At 36.6% G+C, this 21,247-nt stretch overlaps 1 protein-coding gene across 2 annotated transcripts in view; it reads right to left on the bottom strand.

Moving 5' to 3' along the window:
- Positions 1-1,216: 1,216 nt before the first annotated feature.
- Positions 1,217-21,247, bottom strand: part of NDFIP2 (Nedd4 family interacting protein 2) — a 44,340-nt gene continuing 24,309 nt past the window's right edge. The window contains exons 3-9 of one of the 2 annotated variants that reach the window (XM_087726641.1): positions 19,419-19,555; positions 17,754-17,813; positions 10,984-11,071; positions 8,924-9,048; positions 6,659-6,725; positions 6,062-6,167; positions 1,217-4,682 (exon numbers count right to left, since the gene is read on the bottom strand). In XM_087726641.1, coding sequence (XP_087582767.1) covers positions 6,064-6,167; positions 6,659-6,725; positions 8,924-9,048; positions 10,984-11,071; positions 17,754-17,813; positions 19,419-19,555 — 581 coding nt within the window. In that variant the 3' untranslated portion in view covers positions 1,217-4,682; positions 6,062-6,063. The remainder of the gene's footprint in view (positions 4,683-6,061; positions 6,168-6,658; positions 6,726-8,923; positions 9,049-10,983; positions 11,072-17,753; positions 17,814-19,418; positions 19,556-21,247) is intronic. The other variant, XM_087726642.1, reaches the window with a different exon arrangement.

Raw genomic sequence — 21,247 nt, 5'->3', positions numbered from 1 at the left:
TTGCCAGTTGATCTAGGTTGAAGGACTGAAATTTTACAGCCAAAGTTTAGCAGTGGTAATCAAATGTAGAGAACCATGGAGACAGCCGTTGAAGGATTTCAATGATGCTTGAAGCAAATGTCATCTTAGGCTGGCTAGAGTAAGAAATTTAAGATTGTGCTGCCCGGATTTTCTTTAGTATAAAAGGAGAAGGAGAGAGTGAAGCTTTCAAGATTGCTGTTACAGTGACTAATCTTCAGTAGACCAAGCAGTATCTGTTTTTTGACCTGGTCTTTGAAGATTTAACATGAACGAGATGATAAAAACCAAGTTCTGGAAGATATTTTTCACAGGCCCAACTAACCTAATCTCAAATGGACAAAGAAGGAGTTGCTTGGTGGGGAAGCAAGGAAGAACAACAGCATATGATTGCTTACACAAAAAACATCAAGATTTGCCCCCTTTATCCTCTCCATATAGAGAAAGAGGGACCAATGTTACTTACATGGAAAACGGAACCATGTTTGCAGTTATTATCACTATGCACAAAAATGATATAAACATGTTCACACTGATAAGGTTAAAATTACAACTTGTTCCACTTCACAGCAACAAACTGGGAGTGGAAAATCTACTCATTTCCTCGTTTGCAGTTTTACTTCTGTTGTCATCAAGAAAAGACCCAGACTTCTCAGAAAAAAGCTTGTCTCTGAAGCCAAAATACGTACATAGACGCAAGCACTGAACATAAATTAGTGTGAGGCTACTGAAAGCCATTTCAGATTTTCCCTAGCTGTTTATTTTCACTTATTTTTCAAGATTGTTATAGTCTAAACTTCCATTACAAAGCTGACATCAACGGCACATTAGGATTTATGTGTTTTGTAGCTATACATTTTATACCTGGAAATAATCATGTGCCATTAATTCTACTTATTCCATCAATATTCTGCTCTATAAGCCACTTTTAAATTTTCTCCTTTAGTAATAATAATTATCACATTTCATTTCAACCACTGCATGCTCCAGACCCAGAGGGAACATAAAGCAAAACAAATGAAGGAGCCTGAAGAGAGGAAAAAATACACTTCAAAAATCAAGAAACTGAAAATTCCATGTCATTTCTGGGAAACTGTGATTTTTTTAAAGTTTTCAAAAACTACATCTATCTAGAAATTATAATTTATATGTAGTTACATGTCCATAATTCTCAATTTAAGTAAGATCAATACAAAGGTGAAGACAGAATTAAACGTTTATTGTAACAGCGTAATCTGTAAGTAAAAACATAACTTTTTGCATCATGGCCAGAACAATTTTATATAGCCAGAAGTCTTCAAAGATTTGTAATGTTTGATGTCAACACGGTTAACTTTCTTCCCCAACTGTTTGCAAGTTAACTACAGTACCAATTTGTTTTTTCCATTTGACTAGACTGAACTGAAACTCAATTTTAATTTGCAAAGAACAATTTTTACCAGTGGGCTATTTAAGATGGGTACTGCTTCAATCTCCAATACAGACTTTGAAGAATTCAGGTTTATCTAAAAGGCATTTTGGTCCATCCACTTGTAGAAATAGATGAAAGTCATGAAAACCAAAGAAAGATCGGGTTTAAATATTTGTGTATTGTCACTATTCTATTAAATGCATTTTAAATTTAATCCAATTTGTAAAATTTTAGTCTAAATAAGCATGTTAAAATCTATCCTTAAAATATCCTAAAACCAAGTCCATTGGCTTTTATTAACATTCATGAGACATAATGGCTGGAAATAATACCCAATCATAAATTTGACATATATCATGCATTCTTGTGACAAATTATTTATGTGTTGTTTCTTGCAAAGAAAACATATTGCTTTAGCCTTATTATGTTTTTTTAATAGTTTGCTTTGCTTTCTGAGAAATTGAACATATTTCTCTTAAATTCATTCCCAGACTGTGGATTCAGAACTCCAACAATATTACAGTATTGCATGATTCATAGGCTTTTTTTAAAAAGTAGCTAAAGCTATTTTACAAAAAAAATGTGATTTCAATTTCAGGAATGCAAAGTTGATATGAATGTAAATTTGCATTTATAATTGCCTAAAGGAAGACACAAAATTGCCTCTTCTCACAGTTCACATTCCTGTTGTGGTGTTTGTTGCTCCTTTTTCTCCTGCTGTACATATAAATCTAAAGGTTTAACACAAAATGATGTATTTTTCTCTGCATATAGGCAATGACTGTAGTCTTTCATAAAATACCTGCATCTTTTGCAAATTAGGGTGTATGCATAATTTAATATGAAATCCTGAAATGAAACAGAATGTGAATTATTCTTTGCCAATGCATTGCTCCAATATAACTGCTTCAAACTGAAGCAAAATTATACGTATTAAATTACAAAAAGAAAAAGTCCAAAAGAGAAAGTGTTCAGCTAATTCATCATTTGTTTACAAAAGAGGTGTAGAAAGGTTTTTTTTAATGTAAAAACTGGAAGCCTTTATTCAAAAATCCAAATAAAATAAAATAAAAACCAGAAAACAAATTATGCAGAGGAGGGAGTTGGAAGGAAGGAAGAACAAATACCGAAGAATTCAAGGAAAAATACATAGGAACTCTTTTTTTAAAAAGGATTTTGTTTGCATTCATACCAGGAATGGGCATTTGTTCTCCAAGTCTTAGCATTTTTTAAAAATGATGCTTAAATAATAAAGACTATAAATTGCCAACCTTATGCATACAATGGATACAGGTTGATACATAACTCAGGGAAAAAACACGTATTTTCCCTAAACGTTATATGAAAATGGAAGAGTGCAAGAATTCAAATTAAGAAATAAAGGTGCATTTTCCCACTCCCAAAAATACAGAGTGATTGGCAGGAAACAGAGATGAGGCTTATTACAACCGTATGAGAATATAACAGAGTGTTCAGTCCCAGAGATCCTTAAGGAAGGCATAAGTACATTTATTCCTGCTGCCTAGATATATAACTGTTAACTCAAGATAAACATCATTGTTGTATATGAATATCGTAAGCACTAAGTTGCTTACGTTTCTGCAATCAGAAAAGAAAGAAAAGAAAAAGCACCTATTGAGAATTAACCTAAACTCGGCTTCGTTGGCATGAAAAACAGAACCACCTTTTTAAAAGCCTGGCTTATTACTGAAATCCCTCGTGTGAAGGTCTTCTCGTAGCCTAACAACAATGTAAAGTGATATTCCGTGTTGAAAAACCACACCATCCTTTCAACTGGGTAGTGTTGCAGTAAACCTTCTTTACTGTGAATCTTCCCTTTGCCAAAAGAAGACGGGCTGGAATGCATAGAAAACTTACATTCCTAGACTTCGATTGCACATTATGACCGTAGGCAGATGGGGGAATAGTGAAGCAAGAGATTCTTAACAAGAAAAAGGCAGAATCAGGTTAGCAACTTCCTTATGCTAAACCTTAATGAGATGATAAATGCAAGAATGAATTTATAGTTCCCCACCCCCCACGTAAATGGGACCCAAATACATCCTTCAATCACGCACTTAGAACATTCCCTTGCTCAAATCCACATATTAATTCTTTTGGCATTATAGTTGTATGCTTAAAGCTTTCTTGTGGGGGCTTATGCTAATCAAATCATCCAGCTGAATTAGCCATGTGCAGTTCAATTGATGAGAAGAGATTTTAATTTGCATACTTCTTCCCCCCCCCCCCCCTCACCCTTCAAATATCTGTAACCTGAACAGCTACTAGTCCGGTGGGGCTAAAGCCCATGTTTCTCTGTCAAAGCAAAATTGCAAAAATAATGTGGGAAGAGCTGAAGAACAGAACTCCTTCTCAAATTGACAACCAATCAGATACACTCTCCTCTTGTGATTCTATTTGTATTTCTTCTCTGGCTTCCTGCTATTATGTAAGATGACAGCAGGACAGCAGCAATCTCTCTTATTCCCTTAAACAAAGAATCAAACCAAATGTATGAAGCTGCACGATAACTGCAGCTTAATGGTTTCTTCATGAAATCAGCTCCTACTGTATTTCAAAATGGCAGTGATTTTAAAAAAAACTCCATTATACTTTACGCCATTATATTGCCAACATTGATGAAGAGGCTAATTTTACACAATTGAACCACAATAAAAAAAGTGTACTAGGGCAACCTGGTTCAGCCCTCAATAAAAAGCTTTTCAACACATGTTTATAGAGCTACAAATTGTATGATTAAAAATGTTCTAATGTGCATAATCGGATGAATGTAATATACATCCCAGCAGAGTCCCGAGCAGTTGGTACAAGTTGCCTGCATCCCCCCCGCCAAAAAAAAAATCATTAGACCAACAAATAGATAGTACATAATACTGTGAAGAACAGTTACCCCTTAAAAATATTCCAGATTCAAACATGATTTAGTTAAGTCTTACTGTATTCAGCTGCTTAGCAGACTATATGCATGGATTTTATTTTTTTTTAAAGTTCTTGCTGATTAGCACATATATATACTGTATATGTATATATGTGCAAGACAAAAGGCAATGCTTAATATAAATATTGACTAGAATGAACAGAACTGGCACTTAAGCATGAACCATTCTGCCATTCACTAAGCGGCAAAAAGAATCCTGCTTCAGATACAGTAGTCGTCTTTCCCTATTCGGCGGAAGGTAACTGGTGGGTTGGAAATTCACATTGATAAAGAGGAATGCCTGGTTGCTGCAATCTGCAAATGAAAAAAAGCAAGAGTTACATTTCAGTTTATGTGAACTGGACTGAGTGGATGAACAAGAATCCATTCATCTTGTCATACATTGTAATGAAAAATGCTACTTGATTACTCAGTCAAGTACATACAAAGAAGCTTCAAGATAATCAAGGCTACTTCACTAAGTCTACAAGCTATGTATTTTACATCCTTTACTTCTGTGAGTGTCAAAATAGTTGTTTGTTTAAAATCTCTTTTGGAAATATAGATCGTATTAAATGCTTGATTAGTTAGTACTATTGTAAGAGTTTTCAGCAGCAGTTCAGTTGGAAATATTCATCTATCAGGCATGCCAAATTTTGCAGACTTTTCCAAAGTGCCACAAAATCCCTCTGTCTAAACAAGTATCTAGTACCAAAATGCTAAGTGTTCTATTTTTAAGCATCTAGAGAATTATATGTGTGCTTTTGTTTGTAATGCATTTATATTGCAATTTTCATTTTGCTTTATACCATGAAGTATTTTGAAGGCTGTTATCACAGGGCTAGTTATTACAATGATTTTTTTTTTAAAGTTCACTGGAGTTAATTAATGTGAAGCCATAATAAATGGGCAGGCTACAACTTTTATCACCAAAGTCTTCTTAGCTAATAACTGATAGGAAAATACATTAATTTTAAATATTGTTAACTGTTACACGTGGGAAATTTGTCCATGGTTCTTCTCTGTCCCATCTCATATTTATAATTGTAGCCATTTGAAGGTTTTATGTGATCTTAACTAACTGCTTCTTATATTGCTACAACTTTCAGCTGAATTATAATCTTTGATATGTATGTGGTATGCCTACCTCAGCGTTTCCTTGATTACCTCTTTTCCATAAAATTTTTGGTTTATCTTCTCACTCTCCAATTGTAACAAAGGCTTAAGGATTTAACTCGCCTTCATTTTGTCTCTCTCCCCCCATTATAGAATTTAATTTCCTTGGGAGGATTCTTATGAGATTGTATGTAAGAGGGTATATATCCGTGGGTGAATCCAATGGAAAAACACAAATTATATATAGTACCAACTTAATTGTCCACAACACAATAAAACACTAAACTGGTATAACGGATGATCAAGAACATGCCAGAGAAATCAAAACTTAGTACTACTTGTGATGAATATTTGTAGAGGATTTTGGGGGGGAGGAGGGGAAAGTTATTGACAAATCAAGCTTGAAAAATCAAGGATAAGAATTTTTTTAAAGTGTAAAGATTCCCAATCTTTATAAGACGATGTTCATATTTTCTGGTGTTCAGCATGAATACATTTCCTTCCATTCATTGTTGGCTAATCCTTTCCTTCATATGCAATTTAGATATTTACTTATAAAGGGGAATAACATGGCTTACCTCTAATACAAGAAGAAAAATCTTGTTCTATGAGCTGCCGCCATACTTTCAGACATATTTCTAACTTTCAGGTAATTAACAAAACCTCGGAAAAATAGGAGGAGGCCTAAAACCAGAAACAAGAGTATGAAATATTTAAAAAACATTAAACATTCTGGCACCTGCAGCATACCACTGGCTCGTACTTAAGTGGTGATTAGTAAAACACCTAGATCCTTCTCGTAGTGGCTAATATTGAGCCAGGTACCACCTATTCCAGATATCTGTGTTTGGGAGTTTTGTTTTGCCTATGTATATTACCTTTTCTCACTGAATTTTATTTTACAATGAAAGATTTAATTTCAGTAATAATTGCAGTATGGAAATCAAGTCACCAAAAGTCATAACTTTAAAATACTTAAGTATCTTACTACGCTACGAAAATTCTGCTTATGGCATTGGTCTGTGACAGACCAGTTATATCCATTCTTGACACAGATAAATGTACTCATAAGGACACATGCACCTATTTATGATACATACACTCTTTCTTAAATTTGCCTTTGGATTTTATAGGGAGTTAAAACCAGAAAATTAAACCTTTCGATCAGCACTTACCAAGTACAAGAAATATCCACCAAAGCCAGTACTGTCCATTGAAATAGCCAGTAAAGTAATCTGAGAACTGATAAGAAAGGAAAAAAAAGCCACGATATAACTTATCACTGTGATATATGAAAGATTACTGATGCAACAAAGATGAGTTTTGGATATACAGAAATGTTATAATAAGCAACTAAAGTTAATGATTTTTTGGGGGAAAATGTTATAATACTTTTATTAGAACAGTAGAGAAATTGTTAGACATTTTGCAATGTGTAGTCGCAAACAAAGAAATCTAAGCAATTTGTGGAGAAACTATTAAACATGAGTCTTTTTACCACTATAAGTTCACCACTATTGTTCTATGGTACATTAGTACCTGCCATCCAAAACTATATAATATTCTTTTTTATATTAAAACCAAAAATCCCCAAGATACTCATTTGAGCACAATCTAAGGCGAGTATCAGAAGTATGTTGAAAACCCTGTAACAATTTTCAACTGTTCTCCAGATGTACTTTAAATGGTTGGTTTAAACTTTTAAAGTCATAAATAGCTTGGAATTTAGCTATCTAGATGACTATTTGAATATGATTCTGTTTAGAGGAACATAGACATGGCTTCATAAAAGTGTTCTTCCTTTCTGTGCTCTGCTTCCTGGCCCCAGAAGATATAAGTCCAATAAACCTGAACCTAAACCTGAACCTATTCAGGCAGGAAACCTTACACCTCTTCAGACAAATGGTTATACAACATCTTCTTAAAAAGATGTTGGAGCATTTACAACTTCTGGAGGCATGTTTTTCCACTGATTCATTGATCTGTCAGGAAATTTCTATTCAGTTCTAAGTTGCTTCTCTCTTTGATTAGTTTCCATCCACTGCTTCTTGTTTTGCTCTCAGGTGCCTTAGAAAATAGCTTGACTCCCTCTTCTTTGTGGCAACCCCTGAGATATTGGAACTCTGCTATCCTGTCTCCCCTAGTCCTTCTTTTCATTAAACTAGACATAGCCGGTTCCTGCAATTCATTTTTTTTTTTTTTGCAAAAATAATTTAAAATCAGATAAAAATTGTTACTTCTGTACTTTTGAAGTGTTATTGTGAGTTGGAAACAAATGTTTCCATCCAGGCCCAATTAGTCTGGCACTTTAGTCAAAGATTAGGAAAATAGTGAGGGGGGGGGTGTCATCTTTCAACAATGGTGTCTGTGGTTGATTCTCTGTTTATTTTCCTAAGGCTTATAAATCAATTCAGGGCAAGGAACTGATTAATTTCCTCTTATTAGCCAATAATGCTGTTATTCCAAAAGGCTGGAAAACAGAAATATTTCTTTTTTAAAAATCAATTAATGTTAATATTTTTTTCAGTAAATGGAAAACACTTTCAGATGAATCTTAATGCAATAAAGAACTTTGAGGTTCATTCAAATACACTTATAATGCCTTAGCTAAATGAAAAAATTGTAATATATTTGCATTTTTCCTTCAAATGCATACAAGTACAAATATGTACCCACATTTTCAAGTTTATTTTCCTTTTTATTTGCTTAAAAATTATGGGTTTATCTTTTGTTTATACTCCATCTTTTTTGTTGTTTGCTTAGTAAACAACCATAAGTATAGTTTTTAACTAATGCCTTTGTGTTAACAAATGCAGTCAGATTTTAGGAAAATGGACAAATACTCAAGTTTAAAGGACTAAGACAGCATGACTAACTAATATAAAATATTTCAAATGAAAATGGCATTCTCTAAACCCTGGTTTTAGATTGTTTTTATTGACTTATGGTACAGTATACGCAAATCCAACTTAAAACATCCTGTTAGGTAAGTTGGGCTAAGCGTGAGTGACTTGCCCAAAGTCACCCAGCTGGCGTTCATGGCTAAGGCAGGACTAGAATTCACAGCCTCCCAGATTCTAGCCCAATGCCTTAACCACTACACCAAACTGGCTCTCATTTAACATAAAACTCAGACTAAATAATTCATAACAAGCCAAATCATATTCATATTTCAGTAAGGAAAAAGACTTTCAGTGTTAAATAAACGTAAAAGCAGTTATTCTAAAGGCAAAAGTCCCAATAACATCACAAAAAACGTGGTTTCAATATACAATAGAATTTGAGGTTTCCGTATGTTGAATTTTTAGTAGTAGAGAATAATTTATCAACCTTATAACAGGCTAAGGAATATATAATTAAAGACTTTAATTGCATATATTTTAATATGCTTCCATATTGAAACCAAAAAGCAGAATCCCCAAATAAAAAAAAAAACTCACCCGGACAATAAGAATCCATTTGATCAAAGACAATCCAAATCCACAGATTGCACCATATCTTCCTGCTATGGTGTTAGTTATACAGAATGATAAGCAAAATCCAATCCAGTTGAAAATGAATGCCACTAAAAAACAACACACACAATTTTTTGTTAAAACTTGAATTAAACGGGAAAGCATTTGAGAATTTAAATATTTTTCAAATGGAAGGCAATTATTTACAGTTAAATTACTTGGGATAGAGAATTGATATCAAGTGACAGAAAGGCAAATTATTAACCCCTCCAGATCTTGCCAGCGCAAAACCAACGTGAAATCACAAAAATGATTTTTTTTAAATGGTCCTTAGGTGTTCTTGTATGAGATAATATATTTCAGATTAAAAAAAATTATAAAAAAGATCTAGAAGAGAACTACAAGACTAAAGTGTATCCTGGTGAGAGAGTGGAATCCATGGATTAGGACATGGAAACCTGGACAAGAATTGTTTGATTGCAATCAGATTTCTGGCTTCAAGGGCTGGTGAAATATCATGAGAGGATGAGTTATGTTCGGATCATGCATGATGCCACAGTATCATAGAAATATACTGTGGAAATCAGTGGAAAATATTGGTTTCTATCAACTTTCTCCCATGTGAAAGATGCGAGGTTAAAAGATGCACTTTTTCCTCTTTTTGAGGTGAATGGCATCTCTGTTCATCCTTTCTGAGTTTTACCACTGCTGAGAAAAAAAATATATGAATCTCTATTGCTTACACCAACATTGGAGCATCTGTCACTATGGCTTAACAGTCACATTGTCTTCTAGTGTATTAACATTTACCAAAATCTACATAATTGGGAAATGTAGGAAACGGTTACCTCAAGGATTGTCTACGTCACATTTGTTTGCCTTTGTGTTAAGAACATGGCTGGAGAACCGTATAATGGAAGCATTGTAGCTGCCATGGTTTATAATGGACGTCCATTTTTAAAATATGCTTTAGGCATGTCACTATAGGAATTTGCATTAAAATAAGAGCATCTTTTTAAAAAAATAAAAACATGTCCCTCATAGTTTTGTATGCATAAATTATGGGGAATAATGCAATTGCTGTATCTTCATTCCTGGTAGAACATTGTTCAAAAATGGTATTTAAGAAAAAGAGGTTATCTTAAATATTTCAAAGAACATATTTTATGCATTGCAATATGCAAATTTTATATAAACCAGGCCTTCTTTTAAGAGTCCATTTTTATCTTGTTCATCTATTTACTCTTTGTCCAGGATATGTATCCAGTGAATTGTCATTGCTAGGCATATTAATCAGCAAGAACTTCCTTCCCATATTACTTTATCTTACCTATGATAAAAATGCTACAAGTCTTAGAACTTTAAAGTTGTAATGAACACATTCGTCACAAGGTGGCAGTCGCATATCACAAATGGATTGCAACCAGTTTCATTACCAATTATATTTCAAAGGCATGCATATAGAAATAAACGTTTTCTTTCCGTCCGCAAGAGATAACGTCAGGAACTTAAGTGACAAACATATGCAGTTATTCAGTTCATCGTATTCAACTATTCTGCAATAAGGAAAAACTTAATTGAAATTATTAACTGCAAATATACATTTTCAGCATTTGCAGGAAAGATTACTCCAACTCATTCCATATCCTACCAGCACTTCTGCCTTCCTATCAGTAGTGCATATAAATCAGGGGTATCAATTTCAAGGCCCGCGAGCCAGATTCAGCCCATGGGGTCCTGATCTGACCTGCGGGATCACCCTGGAAACAGCAAAGGACCGGCCCGTGGTGCCTCTGCCAGCGAAAAAGGTGGTTGGGAGGGCCGCATGCTCCATTTTTGCTGACAGAAGGTTGGGCCACCACAGGCGCCCCCAACATGAGTGACATCAAGCTGGCCAGCCCACCCTGACCATGCCCCCCCAGGCCAAACACAACCCTGATGTGGCCCAATGAAATCCGAGTTTGACATCTCTGATATACATGTATGAGAGAAATATTCTCCTTTAAATGAAAGTAACTTAAAGCAATAATAGAAAAGTTACTGACTGAAAAAAGCCAACATAAAAATGCCATCATTCCCCACACGGAGTTGGTCTGCATCGCTGAAGTCATCTCTTGGGGGATATTCTTCTTCCTTTAAGAAACACATTTTAACAGAATGATAATAAGTAAGATTTTGTCAATCACAACTTTTTGCAGGAGCAGGAATCTATGTATAAAATCAAGGATGCATTGCCGAAGGGAAGTACCTCAGTTATCCGGTTACCTCAGACGTAAATTGCCATGACCCTTCATTAAAATCAGATCAACAGTACATCTTCAAAATGTATCTTACGTTGCATTTATTACTAGCAGCCATACGCCCCAGTTTTTAAGTTATATTTTAGAGTAAAAACGGTAGATAGAAACAGATGGCAGAAAGCGAGCAAGTAGTCCATCGAGTTTGCCTTTTGAGGTTTTTTCTTTCTCATTTATGTAGTTTTAATTATTTAGTTATTTTATTGGTATTTTTTTCCTAATGAGAAGGCCTTTCTCTACCGCTCTGTGACTAATCTAAAATTAGCTAGCAGGTGGAATTCACGTGCTTGCCTGTTAGAACATTATACCTTATTTTGGCAGAACCTATATATATATATAAAAGGTTTAGTTTCCATAATCAGTCCTTAGCTAAAGATCATTTCTATGGCACACAGCACATATTACCAGTTATTGTGCTAGCCCCAGTTGTAATAGACAGCAGCCCTTGAAGCACCACAAAATGAGAAATATGGAGGGTAAATGCATGTTATTTTATTATTCGATTCTAATCCCTGCTTTGACACAGAGAAACCTCTAAATGACCTCAATGATTCTCAGGAGTGCTAATGACCAGATGACTGGAATAGAAATCATATTCCATTCTCCACCATTCAGTCAGAACTGGAGAAGCCTCTTGGACAAGAAGCGAAACGTCTTCAAGGAAAAACAAACTCCAGTTGCCTTTTGGAAAAAAAAGCACCTTTGGGACTATGTGTTTGATCGTGCCTCTTAGTAGCTAAGAAAGTTCTATTTCCAGAACGTTGTGTGATCCTCTGCAAGTGAGTTCCTTTCATTAAGTATATAGTTTGTTTTCTTGGGATACTCCCCTCAGGAACATTGTGTTGTAGGGAATAAAAGATTCTCTCTAGATTTCCTCTTCCAATGGTAAACCAGCCACTAGATTTTTTTAAAACAATACACTCTGTTCTCATGTTGTGACTTGAAACCTTTTCTTTTCTTATATGTGAAAACAGGAAGGAATGACTAACCCATAGTATAATCATGAGTTTCATATACTCCATTCAAAAAAGGCAAGTATATTTTTATAAGGTGCAACACCTGGCTGCCATTTATAGCTTGTATGCTATTTATTTTTATTTTTTTTATTTTGCCCTAATGTATGTCCATTGGGCAGAGTATTTCACTAGACACATTCAATTAACATTTCCGAATAATGTTTAATGGAAAGCAAGTAAGAATGTAAGAATATCTGTGCTTTCTGTTCAGAGGGAAAGTTTGCATTATTTAATACTTGTCCATTGGGCAGAGTATTTCACTAGACACATTCAATTAACATTTCCCCATAATGTTTAATGGAAAGGAAGTAAGAATGTAAGAATATTGCATTACTTAATACTTGATGTGTAAATATTGGCTAAACAATGGGAGGCTAAGATCACATTTAAGGATACAAAGGAAAAGACTCTGGGCTGACAAGATCATTGATTACTGAAAATATATTTATAAGGCAAACCAATAATGAACTAACCACGAAACCCAAATGTTTTTATCCACATGTTGGCCACAGTGGGGCCATGCAACTGATCCATATGGGAAGGATGTGACACTTCAGAATTTCGTAACATTGATAAGTTACAAAATACGGTAAGTATACAACTGATACTTCACTAACATCCCCCAGTTTTGAGACATGCAACACATGGCCATCCAAACATGCAACAACAACAACAACAGTAAAACTATCACAACATTCAATCAACAAAGTACTGAAAGCATTCTAAAATTAGTGCTTTGCTGATATTCAAACGCCAGAGGGTGCTAACATCCTAAAAAAAAGTTACATGAAGTTGCCTGGGCAAGCCTTCATATATTTGTTTTGTCTCTCCCCTCCGCCCGGCATTATAAATTGTATAAATCAGTTTATCTGCATGTAATTTCTAAGAACTAAAATTTACAGCACAACACCACCAAAGTTGCAACTCTTCCCAAATAATATGTTTTTCATTTTGAAATGCAAATATGCAGGTGAATACTCAGCAGAATTATGCAAGCTAATTTAGAAAGCATGCACGTTATCCTTTGAAACAAGGTAAAATAACAAAATATGCTATTTTAAGTGTTGCTTTTTTTTTTTAACCCACTCAGTGTATGTCTCTTTTTAAAGTGGGAATTATTCTTAAACACTAGGTTTATTTCTTTAAAAAGACTTCCAAGCAGCTGAAGTAGTATCCTTTAACGCATATCAAATTCATCTATCACTCTCTACACTGCAAAAATATTGAAATAAACAAAACCTTTATTTAGCGATTTCAACTTGCTACCTCATCATTAGAAGATATTTGCCAAAATAAGAAAAGTAAACAGGCTATTTTCCTTTTAAATTGCTATAACCTTAGAAACCCTGAAATTATGTTTGACCGGGGTAAACAAAGAGAGGATCACGAAATCTGGATTAAAGTACAGGTGAAACTCGAAAAATTAGAATATCGTGCAAAAGTTCATTTATTTTAGTAATGCAACTTAAAAGGTGAAACTAATATATGAGATAAGACTCATTACATGCAAAGCAAGATAGTTCAAGCTGTGATTTGTCATAATTGTGATGATTATGGTGTACAGCTCATGAAAACCCCAAATCCACCATCTTTTGCATCTCATTTGGAAACCAAGGACCCAGAGTATGGAGGAAGAATGGAGAGGCCAATCAAGCACAGTAATCCCACGGTCATTGAACCAGTTTTTGGTGCTTTTGGCAAAAGTTGCTCTCATCAGAAAAGAGGACTTTGGACCACTGAGCAACAGGACTTTGGACCACTGTACTTCATTAAGACCAGGGTCAACGCAGCCATCTAACAGGAGATTTTGGAGCACTTCATGCTTCCTTCCACAGATGAGCTTTATGGGGATGCTGACTTCATTTTCCAGCTGCCCACTCTGCCAAAAGCACCAAAACCTGGTTCAATGACTGTGGGATTACTGTGCTTGATTGACCAGCAAACTCATCTGACCTGAACCTCATAAAGAATCTATGGGGCATTGCCAAGAGAAGAGAGACATGAGACCGAACAATGCAGAAGAGCTGAAGGCCACTATTGAAGCATCCTGGTCTTCCATAACACCTCAGCAGTGTCACAGGCTGATAGCTTCCATGCCACACTGCATTGAGGCAGTAATTGCTGCAAAAGGAGCCCAAACCAAGTATTAAGTACATATGCATGCTTATACTTTTCAGAGGTCTATAGCAATAGCAATAGCAATAGCAGTAGACTTATATACCGCTTCATAGGCCTTTCAGGCCTCTCTAAGCGGTTTACAGAGAGTCAGCATATTGCCCCCAACAATCTGGGTCCTCATTTTACCCACCTCGGAAGGATGGAAGGCTGAGTCAACCCTGAGCCGGTGAGATTTGAACCGCTGACCTGCTGATCTAGCAGTAGCCTGCAGTGCTGCATTTAACCACTGCGCCACCTTGCTGCATTTAACCACTGCGCCACCTTGGCTCTAGGTCTGATATTGTTCTATGTACAATCCTTGTTTTATTGATTGCATGTAATATTCTAATTTTCTGAGATTGTGGATTTGGGGTTTTCATGAGCTGTACGCCATAATCATCACAATTATGACAAATCACAGCTTGAACTATCTTGCTTTGCATGTAATGAATTATCTCATAGTTTCACCTTTTAAGTTGCATTACTGAAATAAATGAACTTTTGCATGATATTCTAATTTTCGAGTTTCACCTGTACTATAAATCTAAATTGAGATTACATGCCAACAAATATTAATTCTTTTATAGAAAGAAATAGAAAGATTTTGCTAGTTTTTAATTATTTTTAACAGTAGTCTCAGAATGAGTTAAAGAACTGAATTCTCTAATTATTGAAAATTGTGCCAAGTCACATCTTGATATATGACTCTTTAAATCTGCTTACATGAGAAATGTATGAAGAATACACTGATATTATTACAGGCACATGAGAGAATGAGAAACACACATCTGAACTTTACATTCAAATCTACAACTTTAGATATCCTATGATATATTCATTTACGACTGAGATTAAATAACCAGTCTTCAACATGAAAGCTATCAACACTTTTAACTATTTTTATATGTAATTTAATTAGCTTACACTATTTTTCCTTGAATATTCCAGTGAGCAGAATCCAAGACAAACAAATATTTGATATATTAAGCTAGCGTATTTCAGAATAGTAGAATCTGATCCCTTATTCTGATAAACAACTAATAAGTTATTCACACAAACAACAACAAAATAGATTTATTATAAAACAAAACAAAGAAGTGTAATTCATTCTTCAAATTGCTTCCTACTAGAAAATTAATTGTATTGGAAACCTTATTTGTTTTAGAAATAGGGTTTTTTTCCCCCCACACACAATTTCACCCAGACCTCAGTTGCTCCCTGTACTGGAAACAGCATCTAAACTCTAAAACTTAAAAGCTCTCTAATTGGTATTAGGTGCTACACAAATGAATACCAGGACTATTTAGTTCTTTCAATTAGATCTCTAAGAGGCAGCTCAAGCATCAGGTAACATCTGTGGGAAAGCACCTGGGTCCTTTCCAAGAATCACTGAGTACAGGTAACTGACCGACAACAGTTCTTTAAGTGAACAGTTCAAAGCTACAACAAAAGTGATTTGCGAACACTTTTCACACTTACAACCGTTGCAGCATGGTCACCCGCTCAAAGTTCAGGTGCTTGGCAGGTCATTTCATCACTTCTTGTGACCCTCCAACGAGCAAAGTCAAGGGGGAAGCACGAGTCACTTAAGAACCGTGGCACCAACTTAACGACTGCAGAGAGTCACTTAGCAAGGGGAGCCAGAAAAAATTGTAAAATGGGGCAAAACTCACTTAACATCTGTCTCGCTTAGCAACAGACTGCTCAACTGTAGTCGTTAAGTCAAAGACTACCTTTAATTGCTGGAGGCAACCCTGCAATTCTGAAAGAAGGTACAGTATAGGGCTACTTTACAATGTTGGCCTGTGAGTGCTCCAACGTATTTTTGGGAGAATCAAATTCAAAGCAAAGTGTACACAATAAATACACTAGTGCTTTGGAGCAGTCTGGAGTGTGGATGACCTACTCTACCTCATTCATGGTGTCTGGCCTTCTAAGAAAAACGCCTCTACCCTGTTTCCCTGAAAATAAGACCTCCCTGGATAATAAGGCCCAATCGGCCTTTTGAGCACATGCACTAAAATAAGCCCTCCCAAAAAATAAGCCCTCTCAAAAATATTGCAACACAACAGCAGCCATGAGGTGACCACAATCTTTGCCTCCTGCACCTCAAAAATAATAAGACCTCCCCGAAAATAAGGCCAAGCGCTTTTTGGGGGGGCGGGGGTCAAAAGAAAATAAGATCCTGTCTTATTTTCAGGGAAACACGGGTATAATTATTCTCTGTAAATATAAGAGCTAAATATCCTTACAGAAAATTCTAAAAATGAAGATGGAGATGAAGCCAGAAACTTTTCTCCTGGGTTTAATGGAAAAAGACTTAGAAAAAAAAATTTTTTTGAACTTTGGTTTTATATATGTTGAGCACAGCCAAGACTACTGTATCCCCCAAAATAGAAGGGCACTTCAATTCCCACTATGGATGACGGGCTACAGAAGTTGATGGAGCTGGCAGGGATGGCTAAATTGAACGTTTTGATCAAAGCAAAGAAATATACCGGCAAGCTCTTTTGTGATTCTGAACTTTTGTGCTTGAGGTGGAGAAAAAAAATGAATCTTTGATTTTGGGTTTTACGGATTAGATTGATTTGCTGTTACAGAAATAGTTTATATTATTTTGGAAAAGTAAAAAGTTGAGGTTTGATGTTAATGCTTTATTCTATTGTAACAGAAGGAGTTGGAAGTCAACGCTTTTTCTTCTTTTTGTTCCTTTTCTTCCTCCCATCCTCACCCCTCGTTTCCCTTTTCCTCCCCATTGTATCCTCTTTTTTGCTTTCATATTTTTGTACTTTATAATCTAATAAAAATGTTTTTTTTTAAAGACCTAAATATCCTTATGAACAAAAATTAACCCATGCATAATGTGTTGAAATATGCTCTACCCTGCTCTGTGCAGCTCATCTCTAAATAAATCTATGTAGGACTCCCCTTTGGTATGTATTTATTTATTTATTTTCAATTTTATTGATTGAATCAATGTATACAGCCGCCCATCTCAAAACATTGTGTCTGGGCAGCGAACAATCATAAAAACAATTAAAACAGTCAAAAAACACAATACAAAAAAGAAACCAAATGCAAAAAGCAGCAAGGGATATTATAATCCATCAGTGCCCTGTATTCATTTTATTGGGACTATAATCTTACTACATGCACTAGGACACTTCCAAACAGAAATGAACAGAACTGCAACGTAAATCACTTTCTTTTATGAAAGTATTATAATTCATTTTGAGAGAATAATTTCATTTATAAAAGGAAGAGATTTTTTTTTAAAAAAAACATGACTGTTTGCCATAAATAAACTTCACTGCAAAATCTAAACTTCAGAGAATGGAACCATACCTCTGGTGGACTCAGGAATATTTCATCAAACAGACTCCTAGACTCCCTAAAATGGCCGTGCTAAGCATGTAAAAAAAATAAGACAGAAGAACTAAACGTGTGTTAAATCATTCTGTACAAGTCAAAATGTTAAAACTCTTTTCTCTGCAAATTAATTTTTTAAATAAAAGCACACAGGAACCCAGTAATTCAAAGGTGGGGTTTTTTTTTGGGGGGGGGGAGTTTAACAGTAAATTATTCCTATTAAACACAGTGAATTTTGCTCAAGCATTTGTAGCATTTGTCTAAGAGTATTACATGAAACATAATCTATATTACATGAAATATATTTTAAAAAACTGATTACTGCTCTCCATACAAGATTATACTGCATTATTACATGCTTTCTTGGATTGCCTGGAAAGTATACAATGCACAATATCATAAAAATATTACTGTTAACACAATATGCACAGCATTTACAGATTAGAATCTGTAACTTGCATCAGAGATTAAATAAAAGGGGCTAACCTGTGTAAAGTCTTCTATTACTTGTTTAGGAAATTGAGCCCCTAATGTAGCATAACTGTGGCACTTAACCTTGCAACATTATCATTTTAAATACAACCCATTAGTATCTACAGAAATCTGTCAGGATTTGGGGGGGGGGGGGGAGCTACCATTGCTGCTTGTCAAAGTCTGAAAAAAGCCACTGCGCCAACTGAGTTTCTAAATACAGGTACTCCCCGACCAGTGCTGGGTTCCGGATTCTGTTGCAACCTGTATGGTGCAATGGGGCCCGGCGTACCCCACATGCGCGCGCGCATGCATCCTTACCTCCATGACGCCTCCGCGACACTCCAGCTGCTCGGTGGAGCATCGCACAGGTGCCGTACGTTGCGTGCGCAGAAGCGCCAAAGAGCTCAAATACAGGTAAGGAGCTCAGGCGGGCGGGGGCGCTCTGGAGCACCGTACCGGAATGGTACCTGGTACTCCCAGCAGGCACCGGTACGCTCATACCAGGGCGTACCATCTGCAACCCACCACTGTCCCCGACTTTCAACAGTCCGTTTAATGACCATTCAAAGTTACAATGGCACGGAAAAAAGGGACTTATGGTTGTTTTTGACACTTAGGACCATTGCAACAGCCCCAGGGTCACGTGATCAAAATTCAGATGCTTGGCAACTGGCACGTACTTATGAGGGTTGCAGTGTCCTGGGGTCATGCAATTCTCTTTTGAGACCTTCTGACAAGCAAAATCAATGGGGAAGCCCAGATTCACTTAACAACCGTGTTACTCACCTAACAAGTTCAGTGATTCACTTAACCGCTGTGGCGAGAAAGGTCGTAAAAATGGGCAAAAACTCCCTGAGTAATAGTCTCACTTAGTAACAGAGCTTTCGGCCTCAATTGGGATCATAAACCAAGGACTATCTGTACACGCTGCACTTGCTTGGGTAGTTACCGTTATAAGCAAGTGATTGTTCTCCTTTCAGCGATCAAGTTTCAAAGTGATTAAAAGACCTCCGCGCTTAAATAAGAAATATGTATCCTTAAAAAAAATCCCTATGCAAACGTACCGAAGAACTAGGAAAAGCACTTAATTGCGGTGCAAACAAAATACAGACTTATGCAGTGTAGGTTAAAAAGTACGCAATTACGTAGCACAAACTGCTTACTCACTCTTTGGGCTGCTGCTTCTGCCGCCACAGCTGCCATTGCTGCAGCTTTGGCCTTCTCCGCCTCATCGTAAGTGGGAAGAGAGGTAGCTACGCTGTAGGGAGGCGGCACTGGGTAAAAATCGTTGGGTGATTCGACTTCTGTAAAAGAACAAGAGACTCTTCTGGGTGGGAATAAACAAGCAGGGGCTACCATATTTTAATGCTGAGAATAAGACATACCAAGATTTTGAATGGGCCCGTTCTTTGTCAAAAAAAAGGGCATTAATATTTTAGGAGGCTTGTAGAGTGTTCCTGGAGGCTGGAGGCAAAATTGAGCAAAAATCGCCCCATTTTTTGCTCATTTCTGCCCTCCCCAGCTCCCAGGAGGAATTTTGAAAGCTTCCTAGAGATTCTGCACGGCCATTTTGGTAAAGGGGGTGAGGCAAAAAATGCTGTACACAGTGTATAAGATGCACCCAGATTTCCAGCCTCTTTTTTGAGAGAAAAGGGTGCATCTTATACTCCGAAAAATATGGTAAATCTGGATAAGACAAAGCTGCTGTTAGTTCATCACAGTTCTCTGCCAGTGTCAGGGTTCCAAGTAACACATTCAATGGAATCAAGACTCCAAGGCAGCCATGTTCCTCAAAGTATAGATTAGGCATGTCATATTGGCACATCAGCGGAAACCCGACTCTAAACCCCGCTCGGGTTTCCCCCTAGTTAAAAGTAAAGTATTCTTTCCCCTGCCCATGTAGTCTTTCGCATGGTCCAATCAGGTCACAGTCCAAGGATCACTTGGTTTCAGATCCCACCTCCTTGCACCTGGTGGGAAAGTCCTTGGTTCTCAGAAGAAAGAACTTTATTTTGGTTACAGTCCCCCAGCTATCTCTTCCTCCCCACTTCCGTTTCCACAGCTCGACTCATCTCTGCTGTGGTAGCCCTGAAGGTGCCAGGCAGAAAATGGCTCCAAGGCTGACAGCCATTCCTTGTCTCTAGAGGAAGCTTGGATGGGTGGACAGGGTGTTGTTGGGGGGGGGGGGATGTTTGGACTGTGTACCATGCTTGATTTGTTTTGTAGCTGCTGGCAAGTGACTGCACCTGCTTCTCTTTCTCCATCCTGGTTGTGTTTCCTGTTTTGTTAATTGCTCGTTTTGTTGTTTGATGTTGCTAGTCATTAACCAAATAAATAAATAAATTTAAAATTCAAATTTCAATTACTTTAGAGAAAGCAGGCCTACGTCTTGGGGTTGTCCTGGATTAACAACTAGTTCTCGATGGACAATTGGAGGCTATGTCTAAAGGAATCTTGCCTAACTACACTTGATGCACGTTACAGTCCTACCTGGGAAGGCCAGCTGTAGTACTGTAAGGTGCTTCACTTTCCCTTTATAAGCTAGTTTGAAAAAAAAACACATTGATTTAAACTACGGTAGCCCACATGTTACCTGGCACTAAATGCTATAAGCATAATACATCTATGCCACAGGTATCAAACTTGCTGCATCACGTTGATGTCACGTGACGAATCACAATGTTTTCTGCCTTCGGGAACTGAGGTGAATGTGGCCTATGCGTGACGCATCTGGCCCGCGGGCCACCAATTTGATACCCCTGATTTATGTTGTGTGCCCTGCAGTGGATGACAATAAATTTCTGTGTGCAGTTTAAACTCCTATGTAGCAGAGTGTGGAGATACCTTCAGAATTATCTCCTTCAGCTAGAATCAACCCAGCCAATATGGTTATCTTGGGAAACATTGTGTGTAATTCTCCAGTGCTATAAAGCTTTAAGGGAGGCATTATCATGCTGCCCATATTATGGAACAACTAAGTTTGCTCCCATGCTGTT

This window comes from Thamnophis sirtalis, unplaced genomic scaffold (genome assembly GCF_051295495.1).
Source record: "Thamnophis sirtalis isolate CommonGarterSnake01/CBP01778 unplaced genomic scaffold, rThaSir2_p1.2 scaffold_12, whole genome shotgun sequence".
NCBI classification, from domain to species: domain Eukaryota; kingdom Metazoa; phylum Chordata; class Lepidosauria; order Squamata; family Natricidae; genus Thamnophis; species Thamnophis sirtalis.
The sequence above is the reverse complement of the archived record's forward strand: the minus strand, read 5'-3'. Positions and strand labels throughout refer to the sequence as shown.